This window comes from Papio anubis, chromosome 9, assembly GCF_008728515.1.
Source record: "Papio anubis isolate 15944 chromosome 9, Panubis1.0, whole genome shotgun sequence".
NCBI lineage: Eukaryota > Metazoa > Chordata > Mammalia > Primates > Cercopithecidae > Papio > Papio anubis.
The window spans coordinates 8912534-8938301 of NC_044984.1; the positions used below are offsets into that span (position 1 = coordinate 8912534).

The following is a 25768-nucleotide window of genomic DNA, read 5'->3' on the forward strand; positions in this document are numbered from 1 at the left end:
TTCTAGATCCTTGAGGAATCGCCATACTGTTTTCCATAATGGTTGAACTAGTTTACAATCCCACCAACAGTGTAAAAGTGTTCCTATTTCTCCACATCCTCTCCAGCACCTGTTGTTTCCTGACTTTTTAATGATCGCCATTCTAACTGGTGTGAGATGGTATCTCATTGTGGTTTTGATTTGCATTTCTCTGATGGCCAGTGATGATGAGCATTTTTTCATGTGTCTGTTGGCTGTATGAATGTCTTCTTTTGAGAAATGTCTGTTCATATCCTTTGCCCACTTTTTGATGGGGTTGTTTTTTTCTTGTAAATTTGTTTGAGTTCTTTGTAGGTTCTGGATATTAGCCCTTTGTCAGATGAGTAGATTGCAAAAATTTTCTCCCATTCTGTAGGTTGCCTGTTCACTCTGATGGTAGTTTCTTTTGCTGTGCAGAAGCTCTTTAGTTTAATTAGATCCCATTTGTCAATTTTGGCTTTTGCTGCTGTTGCTTTTGGTGTTTTAGACATGAAGTCTTTGCCCATGCCTATGTCCTGAATGGTACTACCTAGGTTTTCCTCTAGGATTTTTATGGTATTAGGTCTAACATTTAAGTCTCTAATCCATCTTGAATTAATTTTCGTATAAGGAGTAAGGAAAGGATCCAGTTTCAACTTTCTACTTATGGCTAGCCAATTTTCCCAGCACCATTTATTAAATAGGGAATCCTTTCCCCATTTCTTGTTTCTCTCAGGTTTGTCAAAGATCAGATGGCTGTAGATGTGTGGTATTATTTCTGAGGACTCTGTTCTGTTCCATTGGTCTATATCTCTGTTTTGGTACCAGTACCATGCTGTTTTGGTTACTGTAGCCTTGTAGTATAGTTTGAAGTCAGGTAGCGTGATGCCTCCAGCTTTGTTCTTTTGACTTAGGATTGTCTTGGAGATGCGGGCTCTTTTTTGGTTCCATATGAACTTTAAAGCAGTTTTTTCCAATTCTGTGAAGAAACTCATTGGTAGCTTGATGGGGATGGCATTGAATCTATAAATTACCTTGGGCAGTATGGCCATTTTCACGATATTGATTCTTCCTATCCATGAGCATGGTATGTTCTTCCATTTGTTTGTGTCCTCTTTTATTTCACTGAGCAGTGGTTTGTAGTTCTCCTTGAAGAGGTCCTTTACATCCCTTGTAAGTTGGATTCCTAGGTATTTTATTCTCTTTGAAGCAATTGTGAATGGAAGTTCATTCCTGATTTGGCTCTCTGTTTGTCTGTTACTGGTGTATAAGAATGCTTGTGATTTTTTTACATTAATTTTGTATCCTGTGACTTTGCTGAAGTTGCTTATCAGCTTAAGGAGATTTTGGGCTGAGACAATGGGGTTTTCTAAATATACAATCATGTCATCTGCAAACAGGGACAATTTGACTTCTTCTTTTCCTAACTGAATACCCCTGATTTCTTTCTCTTGCCTAATTGCCCTAGCCAGAACTTCCAACACTATGTTGAATAGGAGTGGTGAGAGAGGGCATCCCTGTCTTGTGCCAGGTTTCAAAGGGAATTTTTCCAGTTTTTGCCCATTCAGTATGATATTGGCTGTGGGTTTGTCATAAATAGCTCTTATTATTTTGAGGTACGTTCCATCAATACCGAATTTATTGAGCGTTTTTAGCATGAAGGGCTGTTGAATTTTGTCAAAAGCCTTTTCTGCATCTATTGAGATAATCATGTGGTTCTTGTCTTTGGTTCTGTTTATATGCTGGATTATGTTTATTGATTTGTGAATGTTGAACCAGCCTTGCATCCCAGGGATGAAGCCCACTTGATCATGGTGGATAAGCTTTTTGATGTGTTGTTGAATCCGGTTTGCCAGTATTTTATTGAGGATTTTTGCATCGATGTTCATCAGGGATATTGGTCTAAAATTCTCTTTTTTTGTTGTGTCTCTGCCAGGCTTTGGTATCAGGATGATGTTGGCCTCATAAAATGAGTTAAGGAGGATTCCCTCTTTTTCTATTGATTGGAATAGTTTCAGAAGGAATGGTACCAACTCCTCCTTGTACCTCTGATAGAATTCAGCTGTGAATCCATCTGGTCCTGGACTTTTTTGGTTGGTAGGCTATTAATTATTGCCTCAATTTCAGAGCCTGCTATTGGTCTATTCAGGGATTCAACTTCTTCCTGATTTTGTCTTGGAAGAGTGTAAGTGTCCAGGAAATTATCCATTTCTTCTAGATTTTCCAGTTTATTTGCGTAGAGGTGTTTATAGTATTCTCTGATGGTAGTTTGTATTTCTGTGGGGTCGGTGGTGATATCCCCTTTATCATTTTTAATTGCGTCGATTTGATTCTTCTCTCTTTTCTTCTTTATTAGTCTTGCTAGTGGTCTGTCAATTTTGTTGATCTTTTCAAAAAACCAATTCCTGGATTCATTGATTTTTTGGAGGGTTTTTTGTGTCTCTATCTCCTTCAGTTCTGCTCTGATCTTAGTTATTTCTTGCCTTCTGCTAGCTTTCGAATGTGTTTGCTCTTGCTTCTCTAGTTCTTTTAATTGTGATGTTAGAGTGTCAATTTTAGATCTTTCCTGCTTTCTCTTGTGGGCATTTAGTGCTATAAATTTCCCTCTACACACTGCTTTAAATGTGTCCCAGAGATTCTGGTATGTTGTATCTTTGTTCTCATTGGTTTCAAAGAACATCTTTATTTCTGCCTTCATTTTGTTATGTACCCAGTAGTCATTCAGGAGCAGGTTGTTCAGTTTCCATGTAGTTGAGCGGTTTTGATTGAGTTTCTTAGTCCTGAGTTCTAGTTTGATTGCACTGTGGTCTGAGAGACAGTTTGTTATAATTTCTGTTCTTGTACATTTGCTGAGGAGTGCTTTACTTCCAATTATGTGGTCAATTTTGGAGTAAGTGCGATGTGGTGCTGAGAAGAATGTATATTCTGTTGATTTGGGGTGGAGAGTTCTATAGATGTCTGTTAGGTCTGCTTGCTGCAGAGATGAGTTCAATTCCTGGATATCCTTGTTAACTTTCTGTCTCGTTGATCTGTCTAATGTTGACAGTGGAGTGTTGAAGTCTCCCATTATTATTGTATGGGAGTCTAAGTCTCTTTGTAAGTCTCTAAGGACTTGCTTTATGAATCTGGGTGCTCCTGTATTGGGTGCATATATATTTAGGATAGTTAGCTCTTCCTGTTGAATTGATCCCTTTACCATTATGTAATGGCCTTCTTTGTCTCTTTTGATCTTTGATGGTTTAAAGTCTGTTTTATCAGAGACTAGTATTGCAACCCCCACTTTTTTTTATTCTCCATTTGCTTGGTAAATCTTCCTCCATCCCTTTATTTTGAGCCTATGTATGTCTCTGCGTGTGAGATGGGTCTCCTGAATACAGCAGACTGATGGGTCTTGACTCTTTATCCAGTTTGCCAGTCTGTGTCTTTTAATTGGAGCATTTAGTCCATTTACATTTAAGGTTAAGATTGTTATGTGTGAACTTGATCCTGCCATTATGATATTAACTGGTTATTTTGCTCATTAGTTGATGCAGTTTCTTCCTAGCCTCGATGGTCTTTACATTTTGGCATGTTTTTGCAATGGCTAGTACCGGTTGTTCCTTTCCATGTTTAGTGCTTCCTTCAGGGTCTCTTGTAAGGCAGGCCTAGTGGTGACAAAATCTCTAAGCATTTGCTTATCTATAAAGGATTTTATTTCTCCTTCACTTATGAAACTTAGTTTGGCTGGATATGAAATTCTGGGTTTAAAATTCTTTTCTTTAAGAATGTTGAATATTGGCCCCCACTCTCTTCTGGCTTGTAGAGTTTCTGCCGAGAGATCTGCTGTTAGTCTGATGGGCTTCCCTTTGTGGGTAACCCAACCTTTCTCTCTGGCTGCCCTTAAGATTTTTCCCTTCATTTCAACTTTGGTGAATCTGGCAATTATGTGTCTTGGAGTTGCTCTTCTCGAGGAGTATCTTTGTGGCGTTCTCTGTATTTCCTGGATTTGAATGTTGGCCTGCCCTACTAGGTTGGGGAAGTTCTCCTGGATGATATCCTTAAGAGTGTTTTCCAACGTGGTTCCATTTTCCCCCTCACTTTCAGGCACCCCAATCAGACGTAGATTTGGTCTTTTTACATAATCCCATACTTCTTGCAGGCTTTGTTCATTTCTTTTTCTTCTTTTTTCTTTTGGTTTCTCTTCTTGCTTCATTTCATTCATTTGATCCTCAATCGCTGATACTCTTTCTTCCAGTTGATCGAGTCGGTTACTGAAGCTTGTGCATTTGTCACGTATTTCTCGTGTCATGGTTTTCATCTCTTTCATTTCGTTTATGACCTTCTCTGCATTAATTACTCTAGCCATCAATTCTTCCACTTTTTTTTCAAGACTTTTAGTTTCTTTGTGCTGGGTACGTAATTCCTCCTTTAGGTCTGAGAAATTTGATGGACTGAAGCCTTCTTCTCTCATCTCGTCAAAGTCATTCTCCGTCCAGCTTTTGACTGCGTTGCGATGAGCTGCGCTCTGGGAATCTTTGACTCTTATTTTTGCCCGAATTTCAGCTTTCTGCCTGCTTCCCCCATCTTTGTGGTTTATCTGCCTCTGGTCTTTGATATTGGTGATGTACTGATGGGGTTTTGGTGTGAGTGTCCTTCCTGTTTGATAGTTTTCCTTCTAACAGTCAGGACCTCAATATGAGTCCTGTTAAAGGTGCTTGAGGTCCGCTCCAGGCTTCCTGTTTGCCTGGAGTGTCAGCAGCAGAGGCTGCAGAAGATAGAATATTTCTGAACAGCGAGTGTACCTGTCTGATTCTTGCTTTGGGAAGCTTCCTCTCAGGGGTGTACTCCACCCACCTGAGGAGTGTGGAGTGTCAGACTGCCCCTAGTGGGGATGTGTCTCCCAGTTAGGCTACTCGGGGTCAGGGACCCCACTTGAGCAGGAGTGCTCCCTTTTCAGATCTCAGCCTCCGTGTGGGAGGAATCCCACTGCTCTCTTCAAAGCTGTCAGACAGAGTTGTTTAGCGTCATACAGAAGGAGTTTCTGCTGCATTTGTTGTGCTACTGTGCCCTGTCCCCAGAGGTGGAGTCCTGAGGGGCAGGGCAGGGTTTCCTTGAGCTGCTGTGAGCTCCACCCGGTTGCGAGCTGCTTAGCTGTTTACTTAAGCCTCAGCAATGGCGAGCGCCCCTCCCTAACCTCGCTGCTGCCTTGCGGTGAATCACAGAGCTGCTGTGCTAGCAATGAGGGAGGCTCGTGGAGTGTGGGGCCTCGGCCAGGTGTGGGATATGATCTCCTGGTGTGCCTGTTTGCTTAAAGCGCCCAGTGGGGTGGGGTACCCGATTCTCAGGTGTTGTGTGTCTCAGACCCTGGCTAGGAAAGGGATTCCCTTCCCCTTGCGCTGGAGTGAGCAATGCCTTTCATCTTGCTGGGTGAGGGCTGCACTTGGCTGGCCAGCACCGATGAATCGGCACTCCCCAGTGAGATGAACCCAGTACTACCTCAGTTGAAAATAAGAATGCCAGTCTTTGTGTCCTTTCGCTGGGAGTTGGGGGCTGAACATTTCAGCCCGTATACTTGCTCAAGCCCCTCAAGATTTTAGATCTCTTATTCTGATTTACTTATTAGGCAAGTCACTTTACTTCATAAAGCCTATTTCACTGCATATGAAGTAGAAATAGTTATAATTTCCTCATAATGTTACTGTTAGCTGAAATGAAGTAAATGTGAAATCAGTTTCATAGTGTGAACTTCAATATAAAATGTAAAGGAAGTCAAGAAAATATTTTTAAAAGGATCTAGCAATTTATTTTTAAATATAGGGGGCACACACACATGCATAAGCAATGTTAAAAAGAAAAAAAAAACTTCAGCTGAATTAAATTTAAAAGAGTTTAATTGAGCAATGAAGCATTCACAAATTGGGTAGCCTCCAGAGCCAGAGTAGACTCAGAGGCTCCAGAGCAGCCATGTGGTGGAAGAAGACTTATGGACAGAGAAAGGAAAACGTCGTAAAGAAAACGGAAGTGACGTACAGAAAAAGCTGGATTGGTTACAGCTCGGAGTTTGCCTTATTTGAACACAGTTCAAACAGTTGGCTACCTTTGATTGCCCAAAACACAGTGATTGGCACAAGTGTAGGCTAGGGTCTATTTACACCTCAACTTGTTATAGTTGACATTATGTACAGAGAATCCTTTAGGCTAAACTTAAAATACGTGAGAAGGCAGTGTTAGGCTAAACTTGATTTATTAATAACAACCAACTTCTTTGGAAATTTGTGTTTATGAACAAATTGTAGAAGGGCACCTACTTTGGGGAGCTAAGGGTTTTATTACCAAATATTTTTGATGATGAGTGCAGATTTTCAATGGAAGTAGTTCATATTAATAGGTACATAACAAGAAATGAGAAGTAAGTCTGCAGTTAAGCAATTGTTATGTAAGCCTTATTGCTACAGAAGGAAAATATGACTGATAGGAGGAAGTCAAATGATTTTGTGGACTAAGTTGTAAAACAGAGACATGCACTCATTGAAGTTTTGACTCCTAGCATCCTATATAGCTGCAGTCTAGCTCAGGGATGGATGACAAGCATCTCTTTAAGTGCCATTGATGTGAAGAGTCTAGCTGCCTGCAGAGTGAGTGGTGAATGGTATGTCATTCCAAGTCTGGGACTAAGGGATAGTGTCACTTTACATTGTGAGGAGGAAAAAATAACATACATTTGACATACTTCAGCTCCTTCCCTTCGTCTTTCCCCTTAATCCCTTTGTCTTTATAGGGATTATTCTTATTCTTCTTCGTCTTTCCCCTTAATCCCTTTGTCTTTATAGCAAAACTCACAATATTGATCACAGTGTGAACAAACTTTTCAAAACAACAGAAAAAGTGTATTGCATAACATTCTCACTACACAGTGTGAACAAACTTTTCAAAACAACAGAAAAAGTGTATTGCATAACATTCTCACTACACACTTTTGAAAAATCGATATTAAGAATAGGAAATAATGATAAAGTGAATTTTAAAATCTGATTTGCTAAGAACAATATCCAGTTGAGAATCAGAGAAGGGCACTGTATGAATTGGTTTTTCTGGATGAGGAGACTTTTTTCTCTCTAGGTTCTTGTTTATGTAATTCTGAAGAAATTGCAGGAACAGTCAAACGAGGAGCCCAGCCTTTCCTGGTAGAGCTGAGATCCCCGGGTACACAATAAGCTCTTTCTTTTCCTGAGGATATTGAACCTGCTCTCAGGATTTATCAACAGGAAACAGGCCATGAGCCCTGTAACAGCAGGAAGTGTGAGAAGGATAATGGGGAGCTTTTATTTTAAGGATGCAAACACATTATGAACAAGGTAGAAAGTCTAGTAGGTTGTCTCAGGGCCAGCTTTAATATGTGGGAGTCGACTCCTCTGTAGGGAGATTCTTATAGTATTTGAAGATTACAAACAGCAGGATCCTCTGATTTAAAGTCTGCATGACTTTTGTACACACTTCATTATATGAATATATATTTAGGCTCGAATAATATCTACTATTATTCTACCAATATTATAATATATATATGTGTATATATATTATACATTTAATGTACTTTAACCAAACATGTAACAAAAGCTTTTTTACATTTGCAAGACAGTTTTATTTTTAGTTTTCTTTTAGTTTGTTTAAGGCTAACTTAGAACTCAATGAAAGAGATCTAAGATGCCCAATTCATTGTTGGTGGGACTAGGATCTAAGACTGGCATACTCAGTGTTGTGTTTGAAAAGCCTTGGTACCCTGGACCAACAACAACCTGCAGAGAAGAATCCCCCCACTACAGCATCTGTGTGGAAAGCAGCATTATTGCTGAGGAGATCTGTAGGAGCTGAAGTCAGCTGTGCTATAGATAAATTCTAATTTGAAAATACTGCATCATACAGCGGGATGACATCAGTTGAAGAATGTTTGCCTTTTGCTTTATTGTACTTTTTAAAGAATGATCATAAATGCTTCATATCCTTTCTCTAAACGTAGTTCCATGACAATGCTTTGAAGAATCTTTAAGGCAAACAATCTTTGCTAGTAAATTCCGCTATTGTTTCTCCTTTATTCCAGGTTATTACATTCAGCTGCCAGCTGTCGGCTGTAAAAATCGAACACAGGAGACAATATATGCTGTGTTTTCTCTGCTATTCTCCTTTTTCAGATTCGGCAGAAAATTAGAGAAAAATCTCTTTTACTTAAACTCCCACATTTAAACTCTAGGTCAAGGTAAATAAGCAAAAACATGCTCTTCTCATCCTTACACAACCTTACCCATTGTAAAAGGACATTTAGGTAAGAGGATATTTAGTTTCATTTAAATGATTTCCAGTGACTCAGAGAATTAGGTTTTATTTTTACTTTATATATTTACGTGATGTCTTTACGCTTAGGAAGAAAAGATGATAATCTAATGAATCTCAGCTCCTCCTTGTGAGAAATGAAGAATTAAATAAACTTATATTGAATTAAGCAAATATTTATTGAGAACCTACTAAGTGGTAAGGCATTCCTGTAGGGACGGTAAGTGGTAACAAGTAATATAATAATAATTAAGGAATCTGTTCTTTCTGTAGATCACAAGGTACTTTGCTATTAATCGTCTCTTGGGGATAAGATAGTCCATGCTTCAGGGAGCCTACAGACTTAGGACAGAGAATGTCTATGGATTTATTTGAGGAGAATCCATTAACTTTAAAGCAGATATTCTCTCCAAAGGGTTGCTGACATTTTACCCATAAACTTTAACTTCTCAATATCCCTGCAACAGGAACAAAAAAAGGGATCATTTTTGTCTGGGATGCACAAATAAAGGTTGATGTGTAGAGATGACTGGTGATATAGTCCAGAGAACAAAACCAAGCACTGATAGAGTGTTCAACTCTGTGCAAGACTATTCTCGGCACTGACATATATTTACAGTCTAATCCTCATACAATATTTTGAAGTAAGTTCTGTTGTTATTTTACAACGAGGCAATTGAGGCACTGAAAGATGTAATCGAAAGTGCTGGTGTGTTAACCCTGAGGGACCAGACCATGAGCCCTTTGATTTGTGAATGGTAGGGATGGTCATTGAGAGGAAAGAGAGAATTCACAGAATTCTCTGGAGAACATTCTGATCCTGGCATCCCAACTATTCCTTCTGCTTATGTCCAATTCTAGTAGTTCATCTTTCTAGTAGAAATCGAATCTTAAAAAGTACATTGTCTTACAGGCTGCAGATAGAAATCTGTCTTTCTTTCAGTTTGGAAATTCGTATCTCTGTTCTTCTATCCTATCAGTCTGATAACATAATGCCTGAAAGGCTAGAAAATGCGTGGAAAGATCTCACAGACGGTGAATTTAAAAGGCCAAATTTATTTATTTATTTTAAAAAATTAGTCAGCTGTAACTGCTTCACCTCCCCCAACAACATAGATCTGTACCTTGTGTGAAATTTACAGTCATTCTGGGCTTTAAACAGTAAAAATGATTTCCGTGCGTTTGTTCTTAATTCTTCGGGGTTTTGTCCTCCGTAGCTCTAAATAAGTTTTATTCTTGCAATGTGAACAATATCGAATGAAATCTGGACGGTGTGGAAGAATATTCCCAAGTGTATTATTGAGTCCCAGGTTGCTAATTTCATTGCCCACATTTTGGTTTACTGTTTTTTTTTTTTTTTTTTTTTTTTTTTTGCGGGGGTGTTGGAGGGTGGGTTTTCCAATGGCCTGTTCCAAATAGCAGTGTAATAGAACACTTTGAACACAATTTCTTTCAGACAGAGGATCTTAACGCATACTTCTCGCAGATAAAATACTTCCAAGTGCTGCAGTTAGACGAAAGAAGGGAACTGTTTTTGATGTATCCACAGACTTGGTTGGTTGACTGGGATATCTCTACTGGCAACCTGGAAAGGCAAGTCAGCATTTCTGAGGTTAGATTTGGGGGTTTCAGAGATGTTCCTGAGGGTAACTAATGAGATGTGTGTAGCTACTTGTTTTGTTTTGTATTAACATAGCACCTTCCTGTGGTGGTTTCGTCCTCCTTCTTCAGTAACTGCTTATTTCTCTCAATAAGGAATGTTAATATAATTTGAACAAAAACAGCATGTAAAGAAAACGGAAACATAGATACCCAAAGACAGTCCCTAAATTAGAATGTCTTTGCTGACTCTTAATTTTCAAAATACTAAGGCACCTGATTCTGCTTCTCCATCTCCCCACTGCCATCTGAAAAGCTTAATGTGGAAATGAATAGTTACTCTCTACATACTAAGCAATACAAAAGAAACACACTTGATAATTATATTATTCATCAGACACTCAAATTGTGAGGTGAATTTTCTATAAGATAATAGTAGCAGGGCTGGGAAGGAGAAAGACTTAGAAGGCATGAAGCTATTCTTAATTTTGTTAGCTTTAATCCCAATTAGGCCGGGCGCGGTGACTCACGCCTGTAATCCCAGCACTTTGGGAGGCCGAGGCGGGCGGATCACGAAGTCAGGAGATCCAGACCATCCTGGCTAACACGGTGAAACCCCGTCTCTACTAAAAATGCAAAAAATTAGCCGGGCGAGGCGGCGGGCGCCTGTAATCCCAGCTACTCAGGAGGCTGAGGCAGGAGAATGGCGGGAACCCGGGAGGCGGAGCTTGCAGTGAGCCGAGATCACGCCGCTGCACTCCAGCCTGGGCGACAGAGCGAGACTCTGCCTCAAAAAAAAAAAAAAAAAAAAAAATCCCAATTAGCCGCCTGTAACATTATCATGCTGCTTGTCCCTTGGAGAAAATTCATGATACAAGGTAAAACAAACTTTTGAATTCCCTCATGTTTCTAACTTTTCTTGTAGCATTTTACTCAGAGACTTACAGGCCAGGAGAAGGAGAGGAGCCATCTTGCCAAAGCCAGCGTCCGCTGTGTCCATCCTGAGACAACCCCACCCAGTAATCGTAGCTTCCTCTAATCTTCCTCAAGCTGCCAGTGATAAAATCCTATAAGAGATAAGACCTGAACTGTGAAATGAGAAAACAAACAAACAAAACTCTAGTGAAATATAAAGTGTGACATTGTGCCTAGCTAGAAATTAATGGGAACTTGAATCTGGAAAAAGAGAGAAGGGAGTATTATAAAAAAGTGCAGATACATTTTTTAGACTATTTTCTATTGCTGTGTGATCCATGTGGTGTTAAAGACTATGAAAAAAATAAACAACTGGGAAATTTCAACATATTCAGAGCCCGGCAGGTAGTATACGTCAAAAAAAAAAAAAAAGAAAGTGTTATACTGAACCTTCAATATCAAAAGTAAAAATATTCTTGACATCATAGACCACATAGAATAGTCTTTCTCAGAATACTTCGATGTGGAAAAATAGTTCATGAGATTCCAGGAGTAACTTAAGTGTGAGCACATTCGGTTAGAAGAAGCATTCTAATTTGTGTCATCAAATTTACACGTAAAATAACTTTTTGAGCACATAATTGTAATAATTTACTTCAAGTGTTCTTGATTTGTTGCATATCCTTAACAAATTATTTTCTCATGATTTTTGTTGAAATGAACTTCATCTAATTACTGAATATAGCAGGTATACATTTTTTATAGCACCTAAGTGTGCAATTTTGCATTCTATTTCACATATATTTATGGGTAGAATGAGTTCAAGGAAACATCTTATTGTTCACTTGTTTTATTTTATTATTATTATATTTTTGAGATGGAGTTTTGCTCTTGTTGCAAAAGCTGCAGTGCAATGGCACTATCTCGGCTCATTGCAAACCTCTGCCTCCTGTGTTCAAGCAATTCTCCTGCCTCAGCCTCCCACGTAGCTGAGATTACAGGCTCCTACCACCATGCCCGCCTAATTTTTGTATTTTTAGTAGAGACAGGGTTTCACCATGTTGGCCAGGCTGGCCTTGAACTCCTGAGCTCAGGTGATCCACCCACCTTGGCCTTCCAAAATGCTGGGATTACAGGTGTGAATCATCCCACCCAGCCTATTCACTTCTTAAGATGTTGGTAAACTAGATTTAATGCCAATTAAACATTTCATTTAGCAGATACTTATTTTTCAAGACCTATTTATTTCATGGCATCACTTCAGTTTTTATACTTGTTTTTTCTTGATAATTACAAGATTATTATAGGTTGTTATATTTGCCTACAGCATTGAAAATAATACATTTAAAACATATCTGCAACTATAATGTACGTACATCTTGAAGTGGATTATCATGCTATGAAATAGTATTCTCCTTATTCCCTCCTTTTTTTAATTAACCAAAGACATAGAACAAACATATTCTTCTCAATTTCAGATAACCATCCTGTTTTTATGTTTTCCCATTAAAAAGAAAATAAAACATACGGATTCTAACTTTGTCTCTTTTAAACCTTTATTTTTACAATTATACTGCTGTTATACAATATTAAGGAACTTTATCTTATGAGAATGAGGGATTTCTTTTAATAAGTAAAATGGTATTTTCAGAATAACATGAGACCACAAAACAGTGTTTACCATTTCTTCTTTGCTCTCTATTTGTAGCAGTGTGGAACCTTCCTTTAAACAATTCTCTTGACTGGTGTGCCAAATTTTCCAATGTTCAGAGACATAGTAACAGCTTTCTCTGTTCTGAATCCAATTGTTTGGACAAGGACTGCAGTTATGGGCTTTGAATATAAACATTTTACTTTAGTATCTTATTGTAAAATATTAACAACATATATCCCCCAAAAAGCCCCTTGCCTCACCCTCAGTGAGGCTGAATCCCATAATATAATGGTTCACATGATGTAGCACTTACCAATTTCAGCTTCTCTGAGGCTCAATAGAGTAAGATTCATGTAATACGTTCTACATGCAATGGGCCTTTAACTTAAATATGAAATTAATTGTGGGATATATTTAACTAATTTTTTTATCTTCTATAATAGTTAATCTGATTATTCCCGTTTTATCAGTCTTTCCTTTTTTTGAATTCACATCATTTATTGTCTTCACTTATTTGCTTATTGTTTCATGTTGGTTAATCTTACTGCCCCAATTTAGCCGGAAATGTACTGGACCATTGCATGGATTGAATCATAAGCCTTGAATTTATGTTTAAATTCTGAGAGCTAAACAAGGAAATATTTTATAGATAATGGAGAGAACAAGTAATCCACCTTAAGAAGTGATTTGAAAACATGCAGGTGAGGAAAATTGGAGAAGAACATAAGTGAACAATATGCTTAGTTTAGGACTCTGATACAACTAAGAAGTAAACCTTAATGTTTAATCAGTTTTATGGAACCTGTTTTAAGATGGAATATAGTCACAAATGAAGAATGGTCAAATATGTAAAAGGGGGACCAAAGACCGAGAATTTGACCAAGTGTTTCTGGCACAGGTTTATAGAACGGAAGACACTGAAACTTCCACAACTCTAGTTTCTAGACAGTCCCTGTATTTAGGCTAAGAAATAACTCATCAGTAGCTTCCATGGGCCAGATGTTGAGTTGTTTAAAGCTCTTCAATACCTTTTGTTTGGAATCCCTGCTAACCAATATCCTGAACATTGTTAGAGTTATAGTATAAATAATGTAGACAATGGTATTTGTGACGTTGAAGAACGTGTTGGATTTGTAGGTCTCCAAAATGGATATTGTTGTTCTATTGAAGGTTGATGGCTCAGAGGTGGGTCTCACTCGAGTTTGCAGTGGTCTGCTGCATATAGAGATATTGTTGGGCACACAGTGATCCTTCAAATACTTGATTAAATTTTAATCAGAAAGAACTATGGTTGATTTTTGACATCTCTCATTGGCAATTATGTAAATGGTATCCAGTCTAGGAAAGTTAATTCTCTAAACTATATGTACAAGCATTATGAAATGCCAATTAAGTAACCATAGAATACTTGACAAACTATATGACAGGTAGAAATAGACTGCATTAGGTTTAAAATGCTTGTAAAGCATATAAAAGATTAAACTGGGCCGGGCGCGGTGGCTCAAGCCTGTAATCCCAGCACTTTGGGAGGCCGAGATGGGCGGATCACGAGGTCAGGAGATCGAGACCATCCTGGCTAACACGGTGAAACCCCGTCTCTACTAAGAAATACAAAAAATAGCCGGGCGAGGTGGCGGGCGCCTGTAGTCCCAGCTACTCGGGAGGCTGAGGCCGGAGAATGGCGTGAACCCGGGAGGCGGAGCTTGCAGTGAGCTGAGATCCGGCCACTGCACTCCAGCCTGGGCTACAGAGCGAGACTCCGTCTCAAAAAAAAAAAAAAAAGATTAAACTGGAGTAAATTCATAGAATTTTAAAAAAGAGCTAGGTCCTGCATCGTAAAAGAATTTTGTGGTAAATACTCATTTTCAAAATGAATTTTTCTGCTCAAAGCTATCTAAACTTGAAACTAAAACAGTATCTAAATATATTGGGAAATTTGGAGCTAGAATTAAAATACTCTTACAAATTTGAATGGCTGGATAAAACAATGTCTTTTTGTGTGTGTGCATGTATTTTATTAATCCGACCTACTAATTGCACACACACCTCTTTGGCATTTGACAGTACATTTCCTTTAGTTGTATTCTTTTGGATCCCTGGTGTTTCCACATAGTATTGGATGTTATAATAAGATTGAACTAAAGAGTGATCAAAATTATGTTACTCTTATTATGAAATCCTAACAGTTTTGCAGAGAACAAAATGTGTGTTACTGTTTCTTTTGAGGTATTGGTGTATATATTTAGATGTATACAGTGGAAACTGATTTTTATCCATTACCTGAACTAAGAGAGCTTTGCATGAAGGTTTGACAAAATTTCATCTGAAGGACATGGCTTCTCTTCCATTCTGTAAAGTTTAGCAGTGCCCTCTCTTGTTGGATGAGTTTTTCTTGCTGCTGCATCGCAATGGTGGACACCTGCAACACTTCAAATGACAGCAATCATTCCTAATAAAATACTGACATTTTATAGCAAAAGAATCCTTCAACACAAACTAAAGACAACTACAAATTACTATTATTTTTGAGACTTGAATTTGTATTATTTTAGTTTTTGCTTAAAATTTACATTGTACAAGAATCAAACACTACAAAGGACGTGGAACAAAACTTCTCTTTGCACCCCTTTTTAATTCACTCGATTTTACTCCCCCCAACCAGATTTACCAATTTAATTTTTATTATTTGGGAGCTTTTGAATGTTACACATAAAGCAAAATGAAACTTCACAAATGAAAGCAAATGAATATAAAACTCGCTCTCTCCCCTTAACACAAATGGTAACAATATGTTTACATGGTTTTGCACCTTTTGTTTTATCATTAACATACATATTTGAACATAGTTCCATATCAGTACATAGACATGTAAAATTATAGTACAATGGCACAACCAGGATATTGACATTGATACAATCAAGAAACTCGGCTCCTCCATTACCATCAGGATCTGTCCTTGCCCTTTTATAAGTACACCCACTTCCCTCTTGCCTTCACCCCTTGTTTACTCCTGGCAATCACTAATTTGTGTTCCTTTTCTATCACATGAATGAAATATAAATGGCATCTTACAGTACGTAACCTTTTGCTCTTCACTTCATTCACTCAGAATAATCCTCTGGAGACTCATGCAGACTGTTGTTTAAATAAATAGCTCACCTATTTCGTATTGTTGAGTAGAATTCCATGATATGGACTACCACTACTAGTTTAACTGTTCACCCACTGAAGGACATCCGGGTAGTTTTCAGGTTTTAGTCATCACAAATAGAGCTACTATAGGCACTCATGTACAGGTTTTTGTGTGAACATAAATTTTCATTTCTATGAGGTATACGCTCAAGAGTGCAATTGCTGTGTTTTAAGGAAGTGTGAAGTTTAGATTTTTAAGAAACTGCTACACTATTTTCCACAGTGGCTACAGCATATTACATTTCCACCAGGAATGAGTGAGTGATCCGCTTTCTCTGTAGCTTGACATGCATTTGATGTTGTCACTTACTGTTATTTTAGCCATTCTGATTATGTATGTAGTAATATCTCACTGTAGTTTTAATTTGCATTTCCTTAATGGCTAATAACATTGAACATCTTTTCTTGTGCTTATTTGACATTTGTATATTCTCTCTGGTGAAATGTCTTTTCATGTCTTTTTGCCATTTTCTCATTGGATGTTCTAGTTTTTTACTGTTGAGTTTTGAGAGTTCTTTGTACATTCTAGGTTCTAGTCCTTTGTCAGATATTGATTTACAAGTATTTATTCCCAGTCTGTAACTTGTCTTTTATTTATTTACTTATTTATTTTGTAGAGATGGGGTCTTACCTTCTTGCCCAGGATGGTCTTGAACTCCTGGACTCAAGGAATCCCAAAGTGCTGGGATTACAGGCATAAGCCACCACACCTGGCCTGTAATATGTCTTTTTATCCTCTTCCTAGTGTTTTTTGCAGAGTACGTACATTTCATTTTGATGAGGTCCATCCAGCTTACCAATTTTTCCTTTCATTAATCATTTTTTGATGTAAGTCTAAGAATTATTTGTGCACCTTTAGATTCTGAAGATTTTGTCTTATATTTTTGGAAAGTTTTATAGTTTTATGCTCTACATTTAAGACTGTGATCTATTTTGAGTTAACTTTTAATTTTTGTGTAAGGTATAAGACTTAGGCTTATTTTCTTTTTCTTTTATTTTTTTTTTCCTATGGATGTCTAATTTCTCCAGCATCATTTGTTGAAAAGCTTATCCTTCTTTCAATTGATTTGCACTGCTGAAAAAAATCATTTGGGCATATTTGTATGAGTCTATTTCTGGATTCTTTATTGTATTTTATAGCTATCTTTTTGTCCACTATTAATAGAGGTTTTGGAATCAGGTAAATTGATTCTACTCAGTTATATAATTGGTTTAAAATAAGTTTATGATATGTTAATCATTATCAGATTGTGGCTATTGAATAGACATATTGTATAGAGAGAATGGCATCAAGAAAAATTAATTAGTGGATTAAGAAACAAATCAAAACACCTATGCATGTCAGCTAGACCTTTAGGATTAAAAATCCTCTCTTAAAGAGAAACAGAACAAAAGAGGAGAACAAATGGGCAAATCTCTAAAATTATGTTCATATTTTTAACCACAAAACGGAGGTAACCAAGATCACACACAAAAATCTTCTGACCAAGACAGGCTGGTCGCAGTGGCTCTTGCCTGTAATCCCAGCATTTTGGGAGGCTGAGGGGGGTGGATCACTTGAGGTCAGGAGTTCGAGACCACCATGGCCAACATGGCAGAGCCATGTACTAAGAATACAAAAATTAGCTGGGCGTGGTGATGTGCACGTGTAATCCCAGCTACTCAGGAAGCTGAGGCAGGAGAGGTACTTGAACCCAGAAGGCAGAGGTTGCAGTGAGGTGAGATCATACCCCTGCACTCTGCACTCCGGCCTGGGCAAAAGAGTAAGAAAAGAAAAGAAAAAAAACCCATTTAATTACATATCTACATATGTTTTACTTATCAACATTGCTGCTGAGAAGAAAATACCAGACATCAAAAGCCATGGACTAGACAAAGCAGATGTTTATGCCCTGTCCGTCTGTGGATAGCTAAAAAAAACTCAGGCTGTCAGCTGCTTGGAGTTTTTTCCCTCTTTTTAGCAAAATGATGGATCTAACCAGAGTCGAGTGTAGGACAATGATGCGCTAATTTTATCCTATTAATGATCTGGCATGTTTAGACATTGAAAAATAATAATTTTCCTCTTAAATTCAATATATAATTCTAAAATTTTATATTTAGATGCTTTTTTAGATTAGCCATATTATAGAAGCTGTTGTTGTTTGTTTATTACTATCTGAACAGCTTATACTATATGAAACTGTAATAAAACTGGAGAAAGAGAAATGAGACTTCTCTTCAGAGTTTCACCCTAAATGGGAAGCAAAATATAGCACCTTTATTGGGGTTGAAGTTGTAATAAATTTGCAATGAGGACTAAAGACAAAACAATATAATTACCTAGAGAAAAATAACAAAATACTTTTAACGTCCCCCAAATAAAATTATTTGTTATATGATCTTATACCTAATTATACCTAATTGATGAATCAAGAAAATGAACAGTAAAAACAAATAAAAAAGCTGATTTCTTAGAAAATATTTTGAACTATAGAGTTTTTTAAATAAAAAAATTAATGGCATAAATAATGTAGAAAAATTAGAAAATGTGAAATAGTAGGAAGACAACTGAAAATTAAGTCTACTTACTTTGAAACCTACCACTCAAATATGGCCATTAGTATTTGGTTTATATCTATTGAAACTCTTTCCTATGTACATATATAGAAAAGTATTTTATATACAACCTTTAGAAAACCATATTTTTATATAAATGTCTTTTTAGAAATCTGCTGCTTTCATGAGAAAATATTTCATAACCATATTTCCAAAACAATAACAATGGTTCTAGAAGATTTCTTTAAATAATGGCATTGTATTCTTTTATATAAATATGACTGAATTAATTTTGCCAGTCCTTCTATTGTCAGGTAGGAATGAACTGTCCTTTGGTAATATATATGAGTAATTTGTAATCAGCACTTTCATTATATTCATGTTATGATACTTTTAAATAACAGGTTATAATTTTCATTTACTACTTTTTGTCAGAACATGGTCCTATTTAAAAAATATATATATGTATATAAGTTAAATATGTTTTGACATTTGTCTTACAAGGCAAGTTTTCACAAAGAGAATTGGATGTAACATTTTAATTTAAAATGGAACATAATCAAAATGGAATATTTATTAAAAAATAAACATGACTTTTGTAACTCAAAGCCTACTGGCTATAACTTAATCTATAACCAGCTGGGACAAGTAATTAGTTATTGAACAGAATGTTTCACATGAAGAAGCTGCTTATTGCTTAACACAACAGTTTCAATATGGTAACTGGTTGTATTTTTTTAAAGCCCTAAGTGTTAAAAATGTATAAGAAGACCTAGGCAAATTATAAATTTTAAAACAACAACAATAAAAATTAATAGTCACTACACTTGAACAAAAGCTAAAGGAAAATATACTTTACATCTGTATAGTGATATTTAAGTTTTGTAAATATACATTTTTAGCTATTAAGACAAAATTTAAAAAGCAAAAACTTTTATTTGTAAGAATTTTCTAGAAATTATTGGAAGTCTTAAGCACATGGTTTTCTAGCTATGTTTCTTTTATCCTCATCAAAGTAACATTTTCTTCATATAATTTGTGTTTGGGGAGTTAACTTTTTTTAAAGATACACTACATTCATAGGATTGAAACATTAAAAAAAATCCAAAAAGTAAACATTGAAATATCTTTTTCTGCGCATCGTCACGATTTATCTCACTCCTCTTGCCCTCACTTTCAGTATTTCTTATATAACCTTCCATTGTTTGTTTAAATTCAAGAAAATGTCCATTTTTAGTCAAATTGTAACATAGCATATACATTTAAAAATAATTTCAGCTTTTATTTAGATTCAGGGGGTACATGTGCAGGTTTGTTACTCAGGTATATTGCATGATGCTGATGTTTGGGGTACAACTGATCTCATCAGCCAAATTTTAAATGCCGTTTTTTTGCACTTTACATACAGAAGTGTTTCTTCTTTCTTTTGTTGTTCTTGCTTCCAGGTATTCTGTTGTGTAGATGATGTACCCTTATTTATTAACATGGTCTCTCATCAATGTGGTGGGTATTTGAGACTTTTCCCCTATTGTTAAATTGCAGGTTTTCCATAGAAACAATTTCCAAAAGTGGTGCTGCTGGGTCACAATTAAGACAGTTTAAAATAACTCATCATCTTAGGAATATGATTTATAGGTTTCATATAAAGAGATTTCCTTTACTAGACCGAGAAGACACTTACGTATACACTGAACAGCAAATCTTTTGACAACATGGAAAATGTAGAATGTATTTTTTTTTTCTTTTTGAGACAGAATCTCGCTCTGTTGCCCAGGCTGGAGTGCAGTGCTGCAATCTTGGCTCACTGCAGCCTCCACCTCCCTGGTTTAAGCAATTCCCCTGCCTCAGCCTCCGGAGTAGCTGGGATGACAGGCGCATGCCACCACTCCTGGCTAATTTTTTTGTATTTTTAGTAGAGATGGGGTTTCACCATGTTGGCCAGACTGGTCTCGAACTCCTGACCTCAGGCAATCCGCCCACCTCGGCCTCCCAAAGTGCTGGGATTACAGGCGTGAGCCAGCACACCTGGCCTAAAGTGTACTCTTATAATCATCCTTATTATGTAATATATGATTTTTGTCTATATAGTAGAAAAAATATTTGGCAATTGGAGACTATAGATTTATGTTTATATAAAAACCAAATTATATATCCCATTCACTTGACAACACTGCTTCAAGATGTTGCATCTTCAATTAATTTTTGTTTTTAATTGGAAATGATTTTATACTTTAGGTTTCAAAATCTTCTTACCCCAAATAATTATTTGTAAAATAACATTGAAATTCATTATATAGAATTAACATTTAAACAATACTTTTAAATATTTGCAGTGCAATTTAAATATGAATTCTTATATTGTAGAGGTACAATGAAGCTTGGCAATGTGTCATTAAAAGTCCTCAATTTTTGCAGAAGTGGATTATTAGATGTTAATTGACTTAACTGGTCTTTTAGATATAAATTGTTTCTATTATGTTTGATAAACAGGTATTTAATATGTATGCTTCTTAAAAAATGAACTCACATTTGCCTAAAATATGTATTTTTTAATAAGACACAAAGAGAGTAGATAGAGAAAAAGAAAGCTGTCTTGAAGTTCTAACATTTTTGTTAAGCTGTGAAACTTTATTTGAGGAGATAGACAAAGTAACAATCACTGATTAAGCTCTTAGCAGTTCTTAAAACCTTCCTGCAAAAACCGGCAGAAAATGAAGCTCATGACATTACCTGAGCAAGATCAAACTTCCCATATTTTGTGAGTGCGAATCTGAACCTTTCCCTTCCTTATTCTCAGAGTTCATAATTCTTCCTCTCCGGCTGATGTCTTTTAGATAGAGATATGATTTGCCAAGGCATATAAGAAACAAACATCTATCCAAACAATACCCTTCACCTCTGTCTTTTAATGTACATTTTTCTTAGTACTAGCATGAGTGATGTTAGAGGTTCATAGTTCTTTTTCTGGAAACAGAAGCTCTGTAATTATTAAATTTTATAAAAATTGCACTTGTCAAACATGAAAACATTTCTTCTATTTGGACTGAAAAGCAATGTGGTTAAATGTGGCCGAACAAAGCTCTCGGTTTGCATTAAACATTTTAACTTGAAACTTGCCTAATATAAATACTCTTTAAAAGTCAAATTTAAATTAAATATGTATTAGAAACAGAAAAGCAGAATGTGAAATCTTTCAAATTGCATGCTTTAGCACGTTAGCATGACTCACAAATTGAATCAGAATATGTTATTATTTTCACTGTTTCTCCCAGAGACCTACAGCACATAATTTGAGTTAAAAAACATGCAATAGATCACTGAAAGTTATCAGTGGCATCCAAGTGCTCAGAGAGTTCTATCAAATGCTTGAAATTTGAGGCCATTATTTTACATCATTTATGTGCATTCACATATTACTTAATTGATTTTCCATTCATTTATAAATTATGAACTTCTATACATAATTATATACATATATCATTATATATAAGCTATTTATAGTGTATAATACATATATCAATATAGGTTATTTTGAAAATATATTTTTGTACTTACACTTGACGCCCAAGAAAATGGATGCTGTTAATAACCCCATGCAGAAAATACATGAAATCACCATCACAAGACACCATGCTCCTAACCATGGAATAGGAAAAATGAAACCAAGTTAGAGAAAGTAGATAAAAAAGATGGGGCAAGGATGGATTGAGATTGAGTAAAAAAAGAAATTAACATTGGCCTTTCTACTGAGAGTTGTTGGGGCCTGGAATGTGTAAAAGAAAAGGAAAAAGAGAACCTTTGCTCAAATGCATTGAAATGCAACTCATAACTTGGAATACATGTGATATGGAAATTGCCAAATTAAATAGATTTAATAGTATACTTCTGTTATCCTTATCTTTGATGTCACACCTTATCAACGAATTATATGTATTCTTTTCCAACCATCTTTTAGAGATTCCCCCAAGCCAAATGCTAGCTTTATCTTTTGAGATAAAAAATGCTGTCTCACATCTCCCCATCTCTTCAGTGTTACTTGAACATGATTAAATAAAAGAAAGATACACATTTTAAATATATACTTTTAAATATGCATTTTTGGAAGACGAACAAGTTTTCCAAGGTAATTTTACAAACCTGCAGAGAGGAAAAAAAGGATTATGTGATTTTTTTGTATTCAAACACTAATCAGAGAAAAATAGTTAAAATTTATCTTTGGATATTGTGATAGGCAGAGAAACGCCCCTGCCTCACATGCCAGTGTCATAATTACTGGAACTTGTAAGTTACCTTATGTGGAAAAGGGACTTTGAAGATGTCATTAAGTTAAGGATTTGGGATGGGAAGATTAACCTGAATTATCTGGGTCCTCTTTAAGTGAGAGGTAGGATATTGGAGGGACAGCATGGCATGATAATGGAGGCTGAGAAACATTTAAAGACATTATGTTGTTGGCTTTCAAGACAGAAGAAGAGTCCATGAGCCAAGTAAAGCAATAAATGCAGCTCTAGAAACCAGAAAAGACAAGGTATAGATGCTTCCACTAGATCCCTGCCAACACCTTGGTTTCAGCCCATTGAAATCCATTTTAACTTGTGACATTCAGAGCCCTAAGATAATAAATTTACGTTCTATTAATCCCCTAAGTCTGTGTGATTGGTTACACCAGCAGACAGGAACTAATATGGATATTAAATGATGCAGACAGAACTAATCACTGTAGCCAACAACTCTAGGCCAATGAGATCTTGCCAGTTTTTCAACCTATGTTTTCTCTTTTTATTTGTTAGTATTTATCAGATAATTTGCAGAATGTTTTAATAGGACTTCAGTTAATTAAAGTTGTATTTTTTCACAAATTTCCCAAATCGAGGTCTTCTTTTTCTTTTCCAGAGAGGCAGAGGAAAAAACAGTTCCACATATTTATCAAGTTAATTGCTCTTTTTATTTTTCACCTTTACTTACTCCTTCTCCACTTCATTAGCATTTCACGGATGTTACAGTACCCTTAACTAGACTATCTCAGATTAGAATAAGCATCTTGGCCTCATGATAGAGCAGAAAAAAACAAAACAGAACACAAAGAACAAAAAACATGAACCCTAAAGTCTCACACAAAATAGCTAGAACTGGTTACCTGAACATTTGTTGGAAGACAGACATTTCTGGTAAGTGTTTGGTGCTGGACTATCCCACTGAAGAGAGGTGTATATTTCTTCCTCATGCATGTCTGAGGTGCTTTGATAGGAAAGCAGTCCACACAGGAGGCTGGAACAAATAACTCCTCTTGTGGTTTGGAGCAGGTTGGTGAAAGAACTGAAATTGGTTACATTTTCACAGTAGTGGGAAACTATATTTGTGTTTAAGGAGTAGAATAGATGCACCTTCATTCAGAAAGTGGAAGTTTATCAAGTCTAAGCCAAAACACAACTTGGTGAAAAAGGAAATGAGAGAGAAGTGAATTCAGAATGGCCAATGATAGAACATTTTTTATATGGTTTCCAAAATGTAGCAGATGTTGAAGGTGATAGCAGTGAGTTCAGAAGAAAAAGATGTAAGTGCAAAGAACGCACTTGCATTTGGTATAGGAGATGAAGCATAGGGGGTGACCTAGATAGTAAAGATATAAAGATAACTCACATTGGGCAAACCAGGGTGTAAAGAGTGGGAGATAACTGGATAGCCTCAAACAACAAAGCTAGGAAGGGATTTCAACCTTAAGCTAAATTTACATACTGTATATTTGTTGGTGTAATGCTAGTTACTGTGATAAATAAACCTCAAAATATCAGCAACTTAACACAATAAAAGTTTATATCTTACATAATGTTTTAGCTCCAGGAATCCTAGTTAGTGATAGCATTCCTCCAAATGAGACTTGGGATTCTTTCATCTTGTGAGACATTGGAGTCCTTGACTTCCATCCACTGGGAAAGAAAAGAGAAGGTGATGAATCCACACCTGCTCTTGAAAGCCATAACCTAGAATAGCATGTCTCACATTCACATCCACCAAAGGCATGCCCACTTTTGGACACAAGGTTTGAGCTTGCAAAATGTATTTTTTGCCTGGACAGCAAACTCTTGATGACCACTTCACTCTAGAAGGAAAGCATGAACTATTTAGCTGACAAATGGCCATTTCTGCCACATCTTGTGACTATAGCATCAGAAATTTGAGACTTTTAATCATCATTCATCGTTTGACCACTTGTCTTTATGGCCAAAGGTTATGTCTAAGTAACATAGTCTACGAGTCCCAACATTATGCAAAATTACACTGTTTGCTTTTGTTTCAGTATCTCACTGGATTCATCAGTCTTTTCCCTAGCAATCAGGCCCCCAGAAAGAAACAAAGGGCATACTCAAGGGGTAATCTAAGGGCATTTAATTAAAGGACTGTATATAAAGTTTCGGGAAGTGTTAAGGGAACCAAAAAGGGGTGTGACATATGCACTGGGAAGCTGTCAGGTCACCTGAATAATTAAGTTGAAAATGTTTATTGGAACTGCATGACCTGCCTGACAAAGGCCCTGGACTAATATAGAGAACGTGTACCTTTGCCAAACCAACACATGGCAGGGAGAGAGCCCGTCAAATTAATACCCTGCCTCTGATCATCAGTGCCTTCCATTGGCTGAATTTACAATTCAGGGGCCAAGTTTATGTGCTCTGATAATGTGTTCATTTGAGCTCAGCCTCTCAAAACACAGGTTGGAAGTGAGATAATCCCCAGGGGCAATTGAAGAGAATATCCAGCCCATTCACATATATATATTTTTAGATGGAGTTTCACTCTTGTCGCCCAGGCGGGAGTGCTGTGGCCCTATCTTGGCTCACTGCAACCTCTGCCTCCTGGGTTCAAGCAATTCTCCTGCCTCAGCTTCCCAAGTAGCTAGGATTACAGGCACCTGCCACCACACCCAGCTAATTTTTGTATTTTTAGTAGAGATGGGGTTTTGCTGTGCTGGCCAGGCTGGTCTCAAACTCCTGACCTCAGATGATCCACCTGCCTCAGCCTCCCAAAGTGCTGGGATTATAAGCATGAGCCACTGTGCCTGGCCCCATTCTTCAATATTTTATGTGATGCTCACATGACCTGAGATTCATATCTGAAAATTAACATAACTTAATCCCACATAGCCTTGAAGTAGGGTCACTTCTATCTTGAGGAGAAACAGAGGAAGAAATCATAAGCATACCAAATGTACATTGAGACTAATGTTAGGAACACGGTAACAGAAGCATAAGTTGTCATTAATTTCCAATTGTTCTCAACTTTTATCAGCACTAAATATCAGGCTCAGAAAGACTCCTTTTCCCCAAATATAGAACATTCCCTGATAAATTTCATCGTATGGAGCCATTGGCTTCTCCTAGTGCAGGATTAATATGTTCCCTTTATTACTTTTGATGTTTTTAATCGTACCTTTATTTATTGTTAATTATATTCCAAGTACTATTTTCAAGAACTTATACATAAATTATTTTTATTATTACCAATGGATCAATGAAATAGGTGCTATCATTAGCATCGAGTACAGGCATATCTTGTTTTATTGAGCTT

At 36.7% G+C, this 25768-nt stretch overlaps 1 protein-coding gene across 3 annotated transcripts in view; it reads right to left on the reverse strand.

Annotated features, from left to right (window-relative positions):
- Positions 1–9340: 9340 nt before the first annotated feature.
- CLEC9A (C-type lectin domain containing 9A) overlaps positions 9341–25768 on the reverse strand; it is a 36549-nt gene continuing 20121 nt past the window's right edge. For 2 of the 3 annotated variants that reach the window (XM_017945649.3, XM_003905975.5), the window contains 7 exons: positions 24026–24129; positions 23340–23488; positions 21758–21838; positions 14753–14899; positions 12500–12651; positions 10849–10970; positions 9650–9889 (listed from right to left, as the gene is read on the reverse strand). In XM_017945649.3, the coding sequence (XP_017801138.1) occupies positions 9757–9889; positions 10849–10970; positions 12500–12651; positions 14753–14899; positions 21758–21838; positions 23340–23430 (726 nt within the window). In that variant the 5' untranslated portion in view covers positions 23431–23488; positions 24026–24129 and the 3' untranslated portion in view covers positions 9650–9756. The other variant, XM_017945648.3, reaches the window with a different exon arrangement.